Raw genomic sequence first — 19,220 nt, forward strand, 5'->3', positions numbered from 1 at the left:
GAACGCTTAAAGGCACAATTACCAAATAATAATGCCAAATTTACAAATGCTGTTTACACATTTGACTATATGTAATGCCAGATAAGGACAGAGGTATAAATATTAGCTATAAGTTATCTTCTCAATAATAAATTATCATGTATGTAATTGATATCTTTGCTTAATGTACTTGTAAACAATACATTTTGTTAAAACCAAATAGACAAACCAAAATGAGATCTACTTGAGAGCAAAAACAGGTAAAATCTTCATCGACAACCGGGGCGTTCAAGGTGGTTTAAATCGATAAAACAAAAAAGTTCGGGGTCTTGACCTTTGACGTATGTGCCTACATACAATGTCTGTGTTCCCGTTGTAAACACATATTGTTGAGTTTACATCTGCTTATGTATTTTAACCAGTATAGGAATATATGACTAATAATGTGGCCTTGTTCCTAAAAATAAACGCTTCTATCCAACATTGAAATACACATGGTTAACTACTGTGGATTCGAGATTACATTGGCGTCGGTTATAAGCATGCACACGTACGTCACAGGTCAACATAAAATGCCAATTCAAAAAAGGCCTTGAAACACAGTAAAACTGCGATTACGCGAGGACGCCAGGTCCTACCTAAGTAGATCAACTCACATACCTTAAGTTTTTCATATAAGTATTATATTGACAAAGTTTATAAATTAAGTCGTTTACTCTTTAATGTCCTTATAGCAAGGTTTACCGGTCATAAGTGTTAATAATACACAAACTATTCGCTTCCTTATTCTCCAGCTTAAGAAGTTACACTAGTATGTACCTGTTTTATTTTCCCCGAGTCTCCAGTCGTACAAGGAAGTTTTCTGTGTGAATAAGTTACTTTTATTTAACCATGTTATTTTGAAGATGGATGTAAAATTTAATCAGAATAAATGTTTTGCTTTTCTTGTGATACTATCGTCATTTGTTACCGGTAAGTGGACTAATATTAGTTTTATATAAATTTAATATTTCGATATCACATATTGTATGGTTTCAAGAAGGAAGGAAGTTAACTCCATGAGTTCTACTACAATACATTGGGAATATTATGACAGGACGCTTTTCTGGTGACCTGTATCACGTCGAATTCTGTGTTAACACGCATCCGTAAAGACCGCAGGTCGAGACGGATACATGCTTACTCACCGAACGAGAAGTGTTGCAGGTCACCAGAAAATCGTTTTATCGTATATTCCATTTATAATATACCTGCCTGTTTAATTATTCCTTTTTATTTTTCGCTTTCAATTTGATTTAAATTAATCGATATCTGTCAACTGCGCGTATGAATTCGAATGTGTTACATAGTTTTGTGTAATGAAGTCAAGGGAGACTACGACAGCGTTACAAAGCCGGAAGTTACAGAATTAACTTTATTGAGCAACATAAGAACAAGAAAATGTATGTTTAAGCATAATTAACTTATTGCTAATACGAAATTAAATGTCACAGCATAAAAAACAACAACAACAAATGGAATTTATTTTACGAGTATACACTTATCGTCATTTCCTATAGACGCAACGCGGCCATTTTTTACAAAATAACTATTCCTGAGATATTTTGACGATCTTACTATGCAGAATTGAGGGAAGTTCGTGAGTCAATCCTATTTCTATCGATGACGCGAATTCCCCCTCTTCTCTGAATTGGCGAGCTGCTCATATTTTTATGATCATAAACATGAATAATGCAACAATTTATGAACTTCGAAATGGCAAACAACTAGTTCACTAAAGTAGCTGTCATGATAGATTGGAAGTGTTCTGCTTCGTGCTTATCCTTATGGTTTTTTGAAGAACATGAGAATCATGTTCCTGAACTAATTTACATGCTTCTGGAGGGTGAGTAAAGTTAAGTAATTGTATGTATTTTATATAAAAGTTGACAGGTTTTAACCAGTTTTTTTTTGGTCACGCTATTTCAGCAACGGGAAGTAGTTCCGAGATTACACACGGTACTCGCATGATACGAAATCAGTAAACTATACGGATTTTTAATACGGCGTGATGTATTTTCAATGTTGGGTATGGAAAATTTGAAAGGCATATAATAATAGTTTATAACGAGCGTACAACAAAATATTGCAAATTCAAGACTTTCCGATATTATTAAGGTAGAGCTACAATTTAAAATGAATGTTTTTTCTTGTAAAATCAAACAATCTTTACCATATGCCAAACAAAATGGTTTGGTTAGAGTTAAATCGTTTTCAAAAACAGGTAGGGTAGGTAGGCTTTTTATTTATTTATTTATTTATTTATTTATTTATTTATTTATTTATTTATTTATTTATTTATTTATTTATTTATTTTATTTTATTTATTTATTTATTTATTTATTTATTTATTTATTTATTTATTTATTTATTTATTTATTTATTTATTAGGCTTTATATATAAGAACGTTATTGTCATCATTGGAGAATTGTGATTAATTAATCTTCTGTTTAAAGCTTTAAATTGTTTTAACTTCATGATAAAACACACACAAAAGTTGTTAGTATTGTTTAGGTCTATTTAACCAATAAAGCGTTTATTTTCGAAAAAAAAAATAGTTTAATTAACTCAGATCGAAAAGCGATAGTTCTATACTCGTGTTAACAATATGGCCTTATTTTGAATGTGCAGTGATGCTCTAAAACCGGTTTGATTAAGATTTAAAAATGCGTAATACATTCAATTACTCGTACATACATGTGTTAGCTTTGAACAGTTCTTTTTAAACATACTGTTATCGCTGAATATTGTGGTTAAATAATGGAATGTATATTTGGTTTGTTATTCTAGTTTTCTATGACAGACCATACTTTTGAGGTTACGATATAGCCTTTATACCCTACAAATTAAAAATCTCGAAATTAATCATAGCTTCCATTACACTTTGTGAATTCAAAATAAAACTCAGCTGATATGCATTATTCTTTGCAGGTGAATATTATTTTTTATCCAATGATGCAACAGTTTGGGGAGAAAGCGGCTGCACATTAGCCTTTCCGAATCTTACATTTACAGATGAAGGTATTAATGTCACCAACGATGGCATGTCTTCATTGATCTTGCCAACAGAGGGTGTATGGATAGGGTTATACAAGGCTCGATTGAGTTTTGCATATGTTGGTACGTGTACTTGTAACATGTTATTTCATTTTACTAACATGAGCCGAGCTATGCTATTTCTTTGAAACTAACTTCTTAAACATACTTCTCATTTGATAAAGTCGTTAGGTCACACTTTTGACCAATTAAAACTTTGCTTCTTTGGTTAACATTTACGTTACAGGAATTCAACTAGTTTACTTGTAGCCATGGGTTTGTTTTTTAAGGTTGCAATCAAATTAATGACACTGATGTGTTGCTGGTGAGAGATTTAAGCGACTGTAGGTGGCAGAGTGGCTGTGACACGTTTGGAGTACGAGAATGGGACACCGCTGTAGGTATAATTTAGTAATCAAATTATGTTGACTACAGGACAAACCAACCAGCAGGAACCGGAATACTGCTAACACTATTCTTTTGTTTAGTAATCCAAACAGGAAAAGGAACAAGAAACACATACAACGCACGCATCATTTAAAAAATCTATATCAGATATCAGACGTATTCTAATCTTGAAGATTTAAACACGTACTATAAATCTTAACAATTCATATACAACTCATGAGCTATTCTCCGATATAGTATGATGTTAAAACATTCTTATGTCACATGTATTTAGTAGCCGTATCAGTGGGCATCGATTAACAGTATGATCACAAAACCAGGCATACAAAAGTACACACTATAAGAGGTGTAATTAGAATTCGTGGACAGGCCTTCAAATATCATTTCTAAAATGGCATAATGTTGTATTTTTTTAGTGTTGCAATTATTGCAATTTAAGATACATTATACATTTATATGATTGTAACGTATATTGCCCATCGTTTTCTTACAACTCTGCTCGACATAAACATCCAACATTGACAGTGCTATCGATCAAACAGTTTTTTCAATCTACAAAGCAGTTTCGTGTACACAACATAGATTTAAAATGTATTTCACACAATATGTGGTTCCGTTATTGGTGAAGAATTTTAAAAATGTGCATGCATTAATTAAGCAGATTATATTTTATTTATAAAAGGTAATTTATAAGCGTATAACTAAGGAAATATAAATTCCTTTTATGTATTCCTATTTTAACAAGCATACTATATCATTTGTTCATATCGGATATGTAGACATTGCAGAACTACTTTCACTGCGCTACTTGACCAGTCTGTTATTTCCATGAAATGTTAATCTTAATGAAAGCACGAAACGCCGTCGTTGATGCATTGAAAGTGACCTCAGTGTAGTTTCTTTTCCATACACATTCCAACGACCGAGAAAAGACATAACAAAATCATTTGAAAAAAAACAATCAATGTACTGTGTTTCTCGAAACATGCGATAATTAGATGCAGATTTGAAATGTCCTTCACGTTTTAAGTGTATGCTTTAAAAAGGTTATTGATTTCCTATAAAAAATAACCTCACTCGCTTAAGCGTATTTAGCTCCTGATGTTCCGTAATATAACTATGCTCCAAAACTCGTAGTCATGTTTTCATAAAATCTAAAAAAAAATAAAAAAGGTTATTTAGAATATCCAATTGTCTAAGAAGAGATATACAAATATCACTGTTACCCTAAATACGAGATCGTACATTTAATATAAACATCCACCCACTTCGATAGTGAGTCCTTGACTACAGAATGGGAACATGCGAAATATTCATGCACTCCCACAGTATGAACTAGGGCAAAAGATGGACGGACATGAGTTAGGAAAATATTTTATACGAAAGAAAACCTCAATCACGTGTTGTACATCACTAGCAGAAGAAGCACATATCCACCGACGAGCGCACAGCTCCAGCACATTTAAGCTAAAGACTTCCCTGATTTACTAACAGTCTTGGTTTATTTAGACGCATGAGGTCATAACTGCGGTTTATTTGCACTTGTTATACATGTTATCTTTTGATTGTATGTTTGACAGAAAGTAGAATGCACGTGTTTCACAGGATCCGTTACCAAGGACACAGGATGCACTTCCATGTGCGGTTCAAGAGATACATATCCTTGTGGCTCTCAAGGACACAACATATTTTCTATATACACTGTTGAAAATGGTTTGTACCAACGAAATTTATTTCACACAATGTTTAAATTATTTATTCAGAGACGTGATTTCTGGGTGTGTTGTTAATGCGTATTATTCTGTTCCGGTTATTTATTTTATGTGTGCCTCAAGTCGTTCATTTAGTTGTAATGAATTAATATGTATTTCTTTCAGTTTCCAATTGCTCGGCTGGTTGTAGTAATATGATCAGGGGATGTTTAGGTTTTAATTTTAATCACGATAATAAAGTTAGATGGAAGCTGTGCGACAGGTTTCGAAACAGCACACCAATTTTGTGTAGCAATCAATCATACACTGGTAAGCAATGCGATAAATATAACATGTGTGTGCTTGCGTGTGTGCGTGTGCTGGTGCGTGTGCGTGCGTGAAGTGCGTGAATGCGTGTGTGCGTGGCTACACACCACTGATTTTTTATGCTATGGAAATGAATCGCTACCGACCAAATTTGAAATAATGTGATGTTCTTTAAGGATAAGAGAGCGAATAATATATCCGAATAAGCACAAGTACAAATAAGCATGCCGATTTATGAAGCATTTTTGCGAAATGTTAAATATTGATGCTCAGTGTCCTCATTTAATTTTAAATTTAGATTTGAAGGGCATTCCCTGATGATTGAGAATAGGTTAAACAATTTTGAAATGCCTAACCCATAAAGCTACGGCAGTTTGTAATTTTCTTCTTTATTTCAACTAAAATCGGACATGTAATGATTATTATTTACACCTTAAAGACCCATTTTCTTAAATATCATTTTGGTATATTTTTTGCATATTTTCATACTCATGAATACTTATTAAAAATGCCAAAATGAAATGGGGTCACAAGGCATTCAAATTTCACAAATAATAAACGTTTGATAACAAATGAGTAATTCCTATTCCATTTTGTGTGTTATGCACAATTTATACGCAAACACTCTGCTATGAATGGAAATTTCAACAGGTTAACTATATAGTTTGCGCATTTTACCGTATTCAATGTTATTTCAGAATCTGACGGACAGGTTCAAGTGTTACTAGACATAAATATGACATGGGCTAACACTGGACAAACGTGTTTTGAAAGTAACCTGTTTCCAACACCATTTCGACATATCCAGTCAACAAGATTAAATAAAAATAGAACGGTCTGGACGAGCGTTATAAGGAAGGAATCAATTCTCCGCGATGATGGTAAGGGATCTAAAGTAGGCTTCATATTCAGTGTGTGTGTATACCACGTGATTAATTACGTCATAAATGATACGTCGGAAGGCGACATTTCACTTCGAGTGAAGATATTTTTCGTTTTCTTCACCATTTTAAATGAAACAAAGGGCAGTCTATGCCGCTTAAAGAGCCCCGCCTTTAATTTATAACCGGAGATTGATAAGGTTATAAGTTTCCTCAAAAACTTCGACAAACCTGTTTCCAAAATAATGTTTGACAGTACTCGATCAGGCGGCGGTAGTGAGAAAATATTTGTCGAAGTGTTTTAAGAAAAATAGACTCGGCGTAGACTGCGCTATGTTTCATTGAAAATGGTGAATAAATAATAAAGTAAGCCTTCCTTTGTTTAAAGTCTACATTCGAAGCAAAAAAAAAAATCCTTCAGACGAAGCATTTATGACGCAATGTATCACGTGGTATACACACACTGATATATGTCATTTAATAAATAAATTTGTTGTATTGATCCTTGTTATTGGTACCATTTTATGAATATGTTTTTCAACAGATAAAATGAAACATGAATATTTGTAGACAACTTTATAACGTCCGATCCGAAGCTATTCGTCTATGTAACTTTTGCTGAGGGGCAACTTGTAGTCCGATTGGATGGCAACTCGACAGCAGAAAGGAAGAGCCTCTGTCTAGGTAAGTAAGATTGCTATATGAATGTATGATTAGTATCTTTCATGTGTTACCGGTACGGATAGAATAAATCCGACCCGAGGGCACGCATGTAAGCCGGTAAGCCGGTAACGAGGGTGCCCGAGGGTCGGCTTTTTCGATCCGGGCCAGAAAAACATGATTGATATTTTTTCTTGCATATCCAAAATTATCAATTTGTGCAGAAATTGACGTAAAAAACGCACTTTTGTACATTTTCACCAAACTGCGCGTGCGACGTAGTTTACTGACGTCATAAAGCGCATTAATTTAATATCACTATTGACGTTAAAGTTCATCTAAAATCACGTTTTAACGATTAATTATTTTCAATTTTTATTAAAAGTCTTGTACACTTATATAATTGATTGCGCTTTATTGAATGGGATAATATAAACCATACAGTAAAAGAAATAAGAAGTGTTGCGCGTGAATGATCTTACATGGGGGGTGTAAGACGGGCTTTCCAGCTTTGGTCACATGACCGGAAACTTCCGGTATGCAAGAATTACACATCCAGGTAGTTTTATTTCTTTATGAGAAGTATATATATACATAAGGCGAATCCATGTGTGTTTTCTTATAAATTTTACTTATTTTTTTCAATAATGAGATAAGAAGGACTGAAGACGTGTTCAATCGAGGCCTATGATTGTGAACAGTCAGAATTCAGACTCAAGACGTGAAACTGCAAATTTGATTTGTTTTTATTGTAACAATCTTTCTTGCAGAGCATTAATAGTTAATCATTTATGCTCAGTTAAACAAGTACTAAACATTTAATGTGTACGTTTTAATTCTCTCTAAGACACAAAAAGTACTGCAACAACATCAGCGGCTGGTCACTCACCATCACCAATACCATATCATACAACAAAAATGGGAAGTAATGGAAATACATCAATGTTAACAACCAACGTCATCAAGAATATTTCAGGTTTGGGTATAACAAAGAATAATATGTGTATGGTTGACATAGATAATACATTTATTGGTACATCAAGAGTGACTTTAATATCGGAGCTGTATAAAACCAATAATATTTTTATTTAATACGGATAATATGGCAATAAACATACTAACCTGAAATACTACAGAAAGCATAGAATACTAATATTTGAAGTTGGCAAAATATAATGTGTTCGACTGTCCCACGTGTGAAATAATATCTATAATTGCTATTTTACCTACAAAAGCAACACAGCAAAGGTAACACAAACGAAAGTTTGTGCATGCAGTGTCATTACAAATGCCTGTTAACAAAGCAAGGTTATTAACTCTAATAAATCTAGTTAAGCATTTAATGTTTTTTCTGTTATTATTAAACATGATCTATTACTGATTTGCGGATGAACAGAATGGATAATTTAATGTCTGGACGAACATGTGCGTGGTTTATTTGAATCTAGATTTGTGATTTTGTTTGGGTGATGAATGTGCTGATGACTCTGCATTTTACTGAACTTTTGAATGGACAAAACGTACAACCGTTTTGGGGTAGGCAATAGTTTGTTTAACAAATGAACTTATATTGTATGTAATAGACAATATAATGGATTTCGCATCATAACAGTTTAAGCCTCTCTTCCCTACCACAAAATTTACATATGCTGTTTGAAAAACAAACTAAGTTTTAATATGTACACATACTGCGATTTGGTGTAAACTATCAAATATTCTTACTAAAGGATAACCATTTCGAAATCTACTTATAGTTTAATATTTTAAGTATCGTGTACCATGATAATCAATACTATGATAATAATAATGACAATGAAAAACCAAACATGTTTTCAAGAAACCAAAAACACTGCAACAACAACAATTCCACAAACAACAAAAGAATCTGCGCCCCCAGAGTCAACTTCAAAATGGTCAACCCCCACAATGCAAACGAGCAATGAAAATATACCCACGCCTAAAGGTGAGTCAACAAATTACAATGGATGCTTGCAGCATTCGCAAGATACATGCCTAAGTTCATGATCCACGAAAATCAGTCAGTGGTGACGTTGTAAAATTATATGCTGCGGCTATTGATAACCCATTGTGAATAAACATTTTAAGCGTTTTGATTTGATCTTGAGATCCGGACTTAATAATAAAGATACTGACCTTCTTAATGTTATTGTAGGAAACCAACACGATCCTGTAACGGAGGTATTAGCCGGTGTTTCTTCTTTTCTACTCCTTGTTGTCGTGGTTGCCGTTTTGTATTTTCTCAAGAGAAGGTTTGTAGGTGATTTAGTTATGAGTAATCTAACCAAGACCTTTGCACAAACAATGTAGGCTCATTAAAAGACATGCAATATCTTATCATATAATAAGACAGTCAACACTACATTCCACAATAAAAAGGACAACCAAAAGAAAGAATAATCATCATGTTTTACTGTATTTATCAAACCTATCCCAAAACAATACATTTTATCTAATCGTCCCTCGTGTTTGTTTTTGAAATATTGTTTAAACAAACGTAGAACGGTTGTCATTGTTTCTATTAATGCAATCGTTAAAGCTCAAACAATTGTTAATATACTATATTAAAAAGTTTGCAATATCCAGATTCTGAACTGTGACATGTCGTCTTATATTAGTTTATTTGATTGCAGGGGGAAATTACGTTGCTTCGAATCCAAAAGTCGTATTGATAACAATGGCAATGCTTCACAACAAGACATTACTCCGGTATATATGGAACTGGACACGAAAGTGAAACCAAAAGCATTTCATAATCACGCCTATTCAATGCAAGAACAATTTCTGCCCATAACAACTGTTGATCCTAATGAAGAAAGTATGGGTGATTTGCAAAATCATTTAGAAAAAAGTAGTAACAACGTTTACAACACTGTCGAAGGGCAAATAGGAGATTACGATGATATACACCTAGCTGACGTTCTGCAATTAAATGATTATGATTCAACCTTTAACTGTCGGGAAAATATTAGCGAAGTAACGTGTAACCATTTAAATACGGAAATGCGCCGAGTGCCGACAGCAGTTGAACATGATGGGAAGAATGTAGCCGTTCGTGGAGATGATATTGTGATCGGAAAGCCTAACGATAGACTTTCCCCCTTACCAATACTGATTATTTGAAATATGGGCACGAGCCTAAAGCGCTCCCAGGAAGTATGCATGGCTACAATGATTACAACACTGTAAATTATCAAGCGGAAGGGTATGACCATATCGACCTTGCAGGTGTTAAACAACAAGCCGATAACTATGCCTCAGCTACCTTACCGAAAAACGCCACGCCAAGAAAAAACAAGGAGGAAACGTATAATCATTTAAATGAAGAATTACGTCGTAGGCCGATAACGGAAAACGTGTATGGACTGAATTCGGGGCAACAACACGAACATTATTACGATACAACACATGGAACATTATCGTCGTGCGCGGCTAAATCAGACAGAGTCTGTGTTCAAGATTATGATAAGATCAACAAAATATGGTAGCATTAAGAATGGTGCGGTGAAAACCGTGCATTCTATAATGGTTAGATAAACGAAACAGACATTACAATTACACACAATTTTGATTTGATATGGTTTGTAGTAAAATTATCAATAAATGTACAATCTGTTTAAATATACATCATCAAAAACAAGCGAATAAATGACATAGACGTAGCAAGCATACCTATTCTCGGTATGGATGTGGATGAGAGTTACATTACTCTAGCTTTAAGGGAGTCCGTAACGTAACCATGGCAGCACAATTCAATCATATGAATCAGCAAACTAACATTTGTCTATTAAGGAATTTAATGCATTTGCAGTACAGCAAATTTACTACAATATGCATTTGTATATACAGTGTCATGGCAATGCAGTGGAAACTACAAGGACACGCCGAATCGTTTATGCAGTTACCTCCCTTGACGTGCAGAGAAGATCTCAGCCACTGCCTGATTTCGACTAGTGACAAATTAAAAATGTGTTTTATTTGGGCTCATTGCCGTATTGCTTTCTTTCAACTTTTGTTTCATATCTTAAAACAAAATTAAACTACAAAATGCTGAGTATATCGCAAATACGAAAACAATTCAGTTCAAAGTATTGTGTAAATAATCATTTCATGTTTGCTTTTGTATACGCAATGAGAAAAACAATGGGCAAGTTACATAATTATGAATTTTGTAGTCTTAACATTTTAATTTAAAATGTAATATAATATCTAAACAAACATATTCTATTTTTGGCTTCTGAGCTTGTCGCATGAGTTTACATTGAGTAAGAGAGAGCGTTGTAAAATGTTTAAACTTTTCATGTTTGCTTATCGAAAGTTATTTTTATATTAACAGGATTTTTGACGAAAGAGAAGTTTTCTTAGTAGTAAAACATTGTTTTTTGCATTAACGCTTTGTACTAAATAGTATCCGTGTTGTGTGTGTGTATATATATATATATATATATGTATATATTGTAATGACCCTGTCATTATACCTGGACATTTTCTTTACACCCTTCTCTGAAACTAATCCATGGTAGTAAGATTCCAAAACTAATATACATGTTTATAAATACAATGTAAATTTACGTTCCACTTACCTAAGGAAATGTCTTTTTCAATCCAGTAAATTTATTTATGTTGCTAAGCGGTTTTTCAAACCCTCTCACAAATACGTGTTGAATGTGAATGTATTTCAATTGTTAGGAGTAACTGTTTTATCATCTTTATAACTAAATAAACATTATTAATCCATACTTGTTCAATAATAATAATTTATGTTGTACGTCATTTCTTTACAGCTTTATTTTGAAGTTGTACTCTTAAAGTTGGAACCTATCCGTCATGGCTACCGAAACGTCCGTTTGGCACTGGGAGTACCGCCCTGTCGGTCCCTTTGTTCGGTCTTGGCAGTCCTCTTATCAGTCCTTGATTAGTCAGCGGTATGACGCGGGCTACTCGCATTTACTATATAACCAGCGTTCCGTTCGAGGTGGGACAGCAGATGTGGCGGATCCGTGGTCTAGTGGTAACACACTTGACTGTCAATCCAAGGGTCTTACGGGAGGGACGTTAAATGGGGGTCACGTATGACAGTGCTATACACTGGTGCTATACACTGGTTCGGTTAAAGAACTAGGGTAATTTAACACCAGGGTCAAATATTAGCAAGGCCATCTTTCAATAATCATTTTTCCTTCATGCTTTTACGTAATATATGGCAGTGAGAAATAGTAGCGAAATTATTAATATTTGTTACAAACTCAGGAGTGAGAACATTCAACTATAAGAACTACTTTCAAAATCAATTGTAGTAGCTCCCTTTCATCGAACTGAGTACCTCACCTTTGGACCACTTAAAGAAGTCAAATTAATCATTTGACATAAAAAGTATGCTAATGTTTTAAAGATTTTTGAAGCTGAATGCTCGAACATTTGCTTTCGTACAAAACATTACCTACATTGGACGAAGACAAATGTTGGATTATTAAATCGATGTTATATCGTCTATATAATATATTTTCAAAATGTTGAATTTGTAATACGAACTCCCTGAACATTCACACAATAATTAACATTCCAACACGCTTCAAATTATCGACAAATGTTAAAAACTACGCTTAGTCGTCAGCTAATCATAGAAACGACCTTCCTACAAGCAATTAAGACCGATCTCTTTAAGTGAGTTTGATTTAATATCCATGTATCACGAAATAACGCATCATGAAACATACTCAAAACTTCATTTTAATCCTTTGTATACACTTTTGTTTTGTTTTGTTTCAAATATCATTCAGTAGATGGCTACCAGTGTTATTTGGTCAATGTACAGATGCCATGTTCTTGTCACCTATTACGAACATAAATGAGGTTATTAATGAATGATTATTAATTGCTTGCCCAGAAACTTAGTTATGAAGCAATTATCGAGTATAATCGACAAATCGTCGCTGACAAGGTACTGTCAGCGGCGATCGACATAGGTTGTCCAAAATCAATGTCGCTTATGTTACTTCCTGTATAATTACGTATTTTTTGTAATGCGGTAAAAGTCTAGTAAATGTTAATTTTTCTTTCCGGTAAATCATTGGTGAGTTCATTTTAACAAGGGGGTCAATCCCTTATACAATGGCCTCCTGGTGATGATGTCGTGACCTAGAAAAAGGATGTATCTCCCTACCAAAGTCCGGTCGAACGTTTGGGGATTTTTCGGATTTAAAAAAAGACCAGGGTTGTTACCTAATACAAGATGAATGAACAGCAATTATTATTAAATCCATGAATGTATATACATATTGAAGTGTGAACTTAACAGATCGGACGTGTTATTTGTGTTGCTAGAAATATTCCAAAAAAGCTGGATTATACCTATCCGTTTACATGGATTTTTATACCAAAATGTGCGTGTTGCTACAAGGATTGTAGTGCGCTTATAACTTTGGATCTACAAATGTGAACTTGTGAGTCTTGGACGATTTTTGTTAGAACAAAGGAATATGTTTACTGTTTGAGAGGTGAACACTTGTCAAGCGGATTCGTACATTCGCGGATTATCTAACACCTGGTTATTATCCATTATATTACCTGGCTATTATGGCAAGCGGAACAATAGAAGATCTTCGGCACATCCCGGATTACATCCCGGGATTTCCGATAGCGCCCTCGGCATTGCTCGCCTATAGCAGAACCGAAATCGTGGACCTCCAAGAACATCACGATCACGATCCTGATCAACTTACGCCCCTTACCGCTGTACGTATCGAAGATAAACAACATACGCCATGTGAATATGATGCCAATGAATACGTAGACGAATATGATGACACATATGATTGCCATGAACCCATTGATATTACACTAGCAAATGAGACAATTGATATGAATAGTCAGCCCCATAGCGATCAGCAGTTCTTCTATACTTTAGACGACTGCTTGAGTAACCTGGCTCAAAAACTGTATGTGGAAAAGTTACTCTGCCTGACTAAAAGAAATGACTGTGATATAGTATTGTACAGGTCAATTCTTCTGAAAAGAGCCCGAGAAATCGAAACATGCCCAAAAGGATCCCTTGTCCAACGACGCTCAACGAAGGTGGAAGAGAGCTGTGTGCGATATGCCAAAGACTGCTTCACTCTACAGGAATTTATTGACAATAAAGACGAGAAAGCAATAGCTGAAATATTCACAAAAAACGCACAACAGTCAAATTTGAAAACGCTTCTAACAGCGTTCATGCTGAAACGTCCCAACTATCGAGTACCGTTCAACAAGAACTTGCATTTATGAAATCCTCCATTCAGCTTCTACAGCAAGACGTTACAATACTCAAGCAGGAAAACGAGATTCAGAAGAAAACAATTGATAAACTAACGACAATTTAGCAGAATGCAGAAAAACACTCACTGAAAGTGTACATCTACGGAAAATAGATATTGACTATATGACCTCTATGAAAAATAGCCTGACCATACTTGAATCATTTTATTTTCCGCGCTCATATGCCGCGGCCGTAATAGGACAAAATGAGCAGCATTTACCAAAAACCTCAACAAGCGCTCATGTGACCGATCCTGCTACGTTGACCACCTATCACCATAGCAACCAAGGCCAAACACCTGCCCATGGAAACAACGCTGCTCCCCCCGCAAATTACCAGGAACAAATAACAATGACAAGCATGCAACGAAACGGCGTTGACAACATGGTGCAACTAAACTCATCGACAATACAGAGAGACAGCCAATCGTGTGCCAACACCAATGTAGCAAACGAACTCGCTAGCAACCGAGGACTCGGCAGTGAAAATATTATACCCGTCCGCGTCACCAGAAATTTTGGGAAAACCGACGGGAATATTAAACATTCGCAGAAAAATGCCAAAAGCGCCTCTTATACCAAACCAAGTGAACCTCATACACCGCCTTTAATCCGCCAGAATAACACCGGCACACAGGCACCGCATGAGCAGGGCGGTACATTTTCGCCGTCAAACTATGACGTCATCCTCACTCAGTCTGGTAATGACGTCACACGAGCGCATCCTAACCATGACGCCAATCCGACAACACCAGTCCGAAATGTCCCGGGTGACTTTCCAAGAACCGACGTCATAAATGCACCGCCAAGCAATGACCTCCAAGGCGTCATTCTTACATCGACACAACATGGCGTCACACATGCACCGCCAAGCCAGACCTCCGGAACTGCTCCACCTAGACACGAAATCACATATGCTCCATCAACAGATGACGTCACATATGCGCAGCCAAACCAGGAAACAACGGAAGAGGATGCGATATTTGAAAGCGTTCGCTCCCGTCGCACCCAACGCTATTATATCGGAGGTATATCAATGGACTCCAATAAATCAGGACTTTTAAAGTTTCTACAAGGTCACAAGATATTTCCAGAAACCGCTAAATTGATAAACACTAAATGAGGAAGCCTAGCACTAAAGCTCACTGTGTACAAAAGTGATACGATAGAAAGCCCCTGATTCTGGCCAAAGAAGATGTATTGTCGCCGATGGTACTCGGAAAGGGCATGGCAAGATAAGTTTAATGACGCTAACAACTACCATGAAAGTAATAATGAATAGTACAATGGTATTTTTCTCACTTTAGTCATTTCCAATCTAGTAAATATGAGTAATGTAACTTCGACTAAGTGCAATATTCTTACATGGAACGTAAGAGGTGCCATGTCGTCAGCTGGCTCTATAAGTAATCTTCTAGACACTTACGACATCGACATCGCATGCATCTCAGAGCACAAACTTAAGTCACCCAGTGCTACATTCTTAGATACACTACACTCATCATATAGATCTATCTGTGTCTGTGAACAAGTTGACTTAAACGCTAAATGTGGTAAGGGAGGTGTGAGCATAATGTTTTAGAAATCTCTCTCTTTTGCTGTGCAAGAACTTAGAAACATTAAATCCACTCGCTTGACTGGCATTAAATTAACAAGTGTAGAGTCCACTATTGTTACACCTATCTATGTATCATTCATGTATCTACCATCGGCAAATTATACATTTGATGATTATATAGAATGCTTAACCGAACTACAAAATATTTATGACATGTATTCTAATGACGGTTTTATGATATTATGTGGAGATGGTAATGTGCAATTGACTGATATTAATGACAGAAGGTCAACTGCATTTAATAACTTTTTATCTGACAACGAACTTTCGTCGTGTATAAATAGAGGAGTAAATTTCACATTTAAGCCGAGTAAAAGAATTCTAGATTATGTTGTATTATGTAAATCGCAGTTAGATATTGTGTTAGATAGCTGTATTGTTAACGATGATTGTTGTGTTGTATCCGATCACTTACCCATAGTCACCACTGTCTGTTTTCCGTTATATCACTTCATTTTGCCTGATAAACTATTAATTGCATGGAACAATTGTACAGATCAACATTTTAATTCATACGCAGTCGCTCTTGATAACAAACTGTGCAAACTTAGTCTTGATAGTATACGGTTGTGTAATACTGATATACACTCACTCTATGATCATATAATTACATCAATGTTAGAATGTGCTGAATTAAACTTACCCATGTCAAAATATAACATGCATGCTAAGCCTTATTGGACTAGTGATGTAAAATGCGCGCATATGATACAAAAAGATGAACGAAAAAAAATGGTGTTCTGCATGAAAACCCAGAGAGCGTGATAATCCACTATATGTCAGTTACAAATCGGCAAAACGAGCATTCATCAACACCCAAAAGGCTGCTATATACAATTGCAATGAAAAGTTTTATAATGACTTAAACGAGGCTGCGGAGTGCGACATGCGTCTATTTTGGTATTTAGTAAAGACGAAACGTACTTCTAGATCGAATCCAATAAATGAACTAGCTATAAATGGTATCTCATTGAGGCACCCACACCAAATATCAAATGATTTTCGTGATTACTACTCACAAACTTTCAAACCTAAGAGTGCACCACATTTCGACAACGAATTTCTGAACAAATTAGATTCTGATGTTAATGCATTCATACAATCGAATGACTATGAGTTCGACCCAAATTTAACAGAAAACGTACAGATCGAAGAGTTAAATAATGCTATTAGAAAAATGAAGATGAGAAAAGCCCCCGGATATGACAAAGTAACGCCGGAGCACATAAAATACGGCGGTAAAACTCTGCGGGCATATATTGTACGACTGTTCACGCTAATGATCAAATGTGCTTACGTTCCGGAAGAATGCAAACTTGGTATCATTATCCCAGTTCACAAAGAGGGAAGACCAAGGTCCTCCCCAAGTAGCTACATACCTATTTCTTTATTGCCGGTGCTATACAAGCTATTTGAAAATGTCATCCATAGCCGTTTGAATACATGGTGTGCTGACAGTGGCATGGACTTCCCTAATAAACAACAAAATGCATACCAAAAGCATATCGGGCCCGTAACAACATCGTTCAGCGTACAAGAAGCAGTTGCGAATAGACTGGAGCTCGGATCAAGTGTTTACTGTGCCCTACTGGATACCAAAGGTGCATTTGATTCCGTTCGGCACAGTGCCATAATTATGAAAATGAAATCATTTGGTCTAAAAGGCATTTTCCTGAGGCTGATGGTTAATATATATTCATCTCTTAAAGGATGTGTTCTTGCAAATGGAGTCCTATCCGAAACCTTTCCTGTTCTTCAAAGTGTACGGCAAGGCGGAATATTATCAACATGGAGTTATCTCCTCATCATTGATGAAATACTGAACATCCTTGAAAATAATGGCCATGGTTTAACACTGCATGATATCCCCTGTGGGAACCCCACTCTCGCCGATGATCTAACTCTACTTTGCCCGAACAAAATGTCTCTTGAAAATCAATTCGCTGTTGTCCTTTAATACGCCAACAAATGGGGCTATGAATTTAATTTCAGTAAATGCCAACTCGTTATATTCCAGAAAAACATTCCTCGTGAAACAACAGTACCATTTGCGCAGCAAACACTGGTCAGCGTACACTCTGCTAAACACCTCGGTGTGAACTTGAGGTATAATTTAAGTTGCAGTGAAACTATTTACAATCGTCTACGAAAAGGATACTCCTCCCTTTTCAGTGTACTTTCAATTGAAAAATCCGAGGGCGATGTTAACCCTTTGACAATAGCGTCTCTCGTGACAAAAGTAAGCATACCCACAGCACTGTACGGCGCAGAATTATGGTCCAACGTTTCCGCTACATCAATGCTGCGATTAGAAAGGTTCAAGCGCCTAGCAGCTAAACGAATTCAACATTTACCGACATCGACACGCACGGATATGGCCCTAGGCATGCTAGGCTGGTACACAATGAAATATGACATCCATAAACGTAAACTCATGTTCCTGCAAAAACTTTGTACTATGCCCACCTCATTGCTAACTCGTCAGATATTCAACTATAGATTGAACCTATACATAGGAAAGGGATTTCAACATCAGACAGGCTACATTCCGGACATAATTTCACTTTTGCAAAAATACGAACTGATTGGGTCTTTGAATGTTTACCTTAAAACATCAATATTCCCAAGTAAAAGTAAGTGAAAACAAATAGTCAATCGAACATTATCACTGTATCACAAAACTCAGTGGCGAAGAAGAACCAACTCGGACGAGGATTTCTGAAGATTCCAAGGCGTCCATGAGTCTATTGCCCCATCAATTCTTTGGTCGAATGCACAGTCACGCACGGAAATCATTCACGCCATAAGTGCAACCAAGGCCTTAGTTTACAGACAATTTCAACCCAAATACACGTGTAAACTCTGCAAAACTGAAACAAGTGATATTATAATGCATACCATTATCATCTGCTCAAAAACTGGCAGCCTAAGAAAAACTTTTCTACACGAAACTAAAACATTATGCGGTCAGCACATATATACGTTGCTCGTAAATTCGGATAATGAATATCTAATGCGCTCACTCTACCAGCCAAACTTCATCACTGCTTTCAGTCTCCCGGAGAAAACTTTTAAGATGTTTCTTAAAAAAGCATGCAAATTTGTTCACGACACTATCAGTTTGTACAATCAAAATAATAGTGTGTAAGTGTGATAAAATATTGCTTGCATTTTGTTGCATAAGTACCCTAACATACACATCTTAAACCTGCCACTAAATGCTTATTTTTCGTTTTCGATAAGCTCTTAGTTATATGACGGGT

General features: G+C 35.7%; 1 protein-coding gene across 5 annotated transcripts; it reads left to right on the top strand.

Moving 5' to 3' along the window:
* Positions 1-835: 835 nt before the first annotated feature.
* LOC128233717 (uncharacterized) lies at positions 836-11,749 on the top strand. Of its 5 annotated transcripts, none has more exons than XM_052947529.1 (11): positions 836-951; positions 2,951-3,139; positions 3,346-3,452; positions 5,044-5,176; positions 5,341-5,484; positions 6,180-6,362; positions 6,933-7,046; positions 7,870-7,998; positions 8,860-8,985; positions 9,196-9,292; positions 9,674-11,749. In XM_052947529.1, the coding sequence occupies exons 1-11, from the start codon at positions 885-887 to the stop codon at positions 10,161-10,163; spliced, it is 1,779 nt and encodes a 592-aa protein (XP_052803489.1). In that variant the 5' UTR covers positions 836-884; the 3' UTR covers positions 10,164-11,749. The 5 variants fall into 5 exon arrangements, with proteins under 5 accessions (XP_052803489.1, XP_052803494.1, XP_052803490.1 ...); XM_052947534.1 differs by having other exon boundaries at positions 9,196-9,221; positions 9,674-9,845; XM_052947530.1 differs by lacking the exon at positions 7,870-7,998.
* Positions 11,750-19,220: the final 7,471 nt, after the last annotated feature.

This window comes from Mya arenaria, chromosome 5 (genome assembly GCF_026914265.1).
Source record: "Mya arenaria isolate MELC-2E11 chromosome 5, ASM2691426v1".
NCBI classification, from domain to species: Eukaryota; Metazoa; Mollusca; class Bivalvia; order Myida; family Myidae; genus Mya; species Mya arenaria.

Coding starts and splice junctions, on each gene's coding strand:
- LOC128233717 (XM_052947529.1), top strand. CDS start 885: ATGGATGTAAAATTTAATCAGAATAAATGTTTTGCTTTTCTTGTGATA. Junction 7,999..8,859: donor CGTCATCAAGAATATTTCAG/GTTTGGGTATAA, acceptor CATGTTTTCAAG/AAACCAAAAACACTGCAACA. Junction 9,293..9,673: donor TTGTATTTTCTCAAGAGAAG/GTTTGTAGGTGA, acceptor ATTTGATTGCAG/GGGGAAATTACGTTGCTTCG.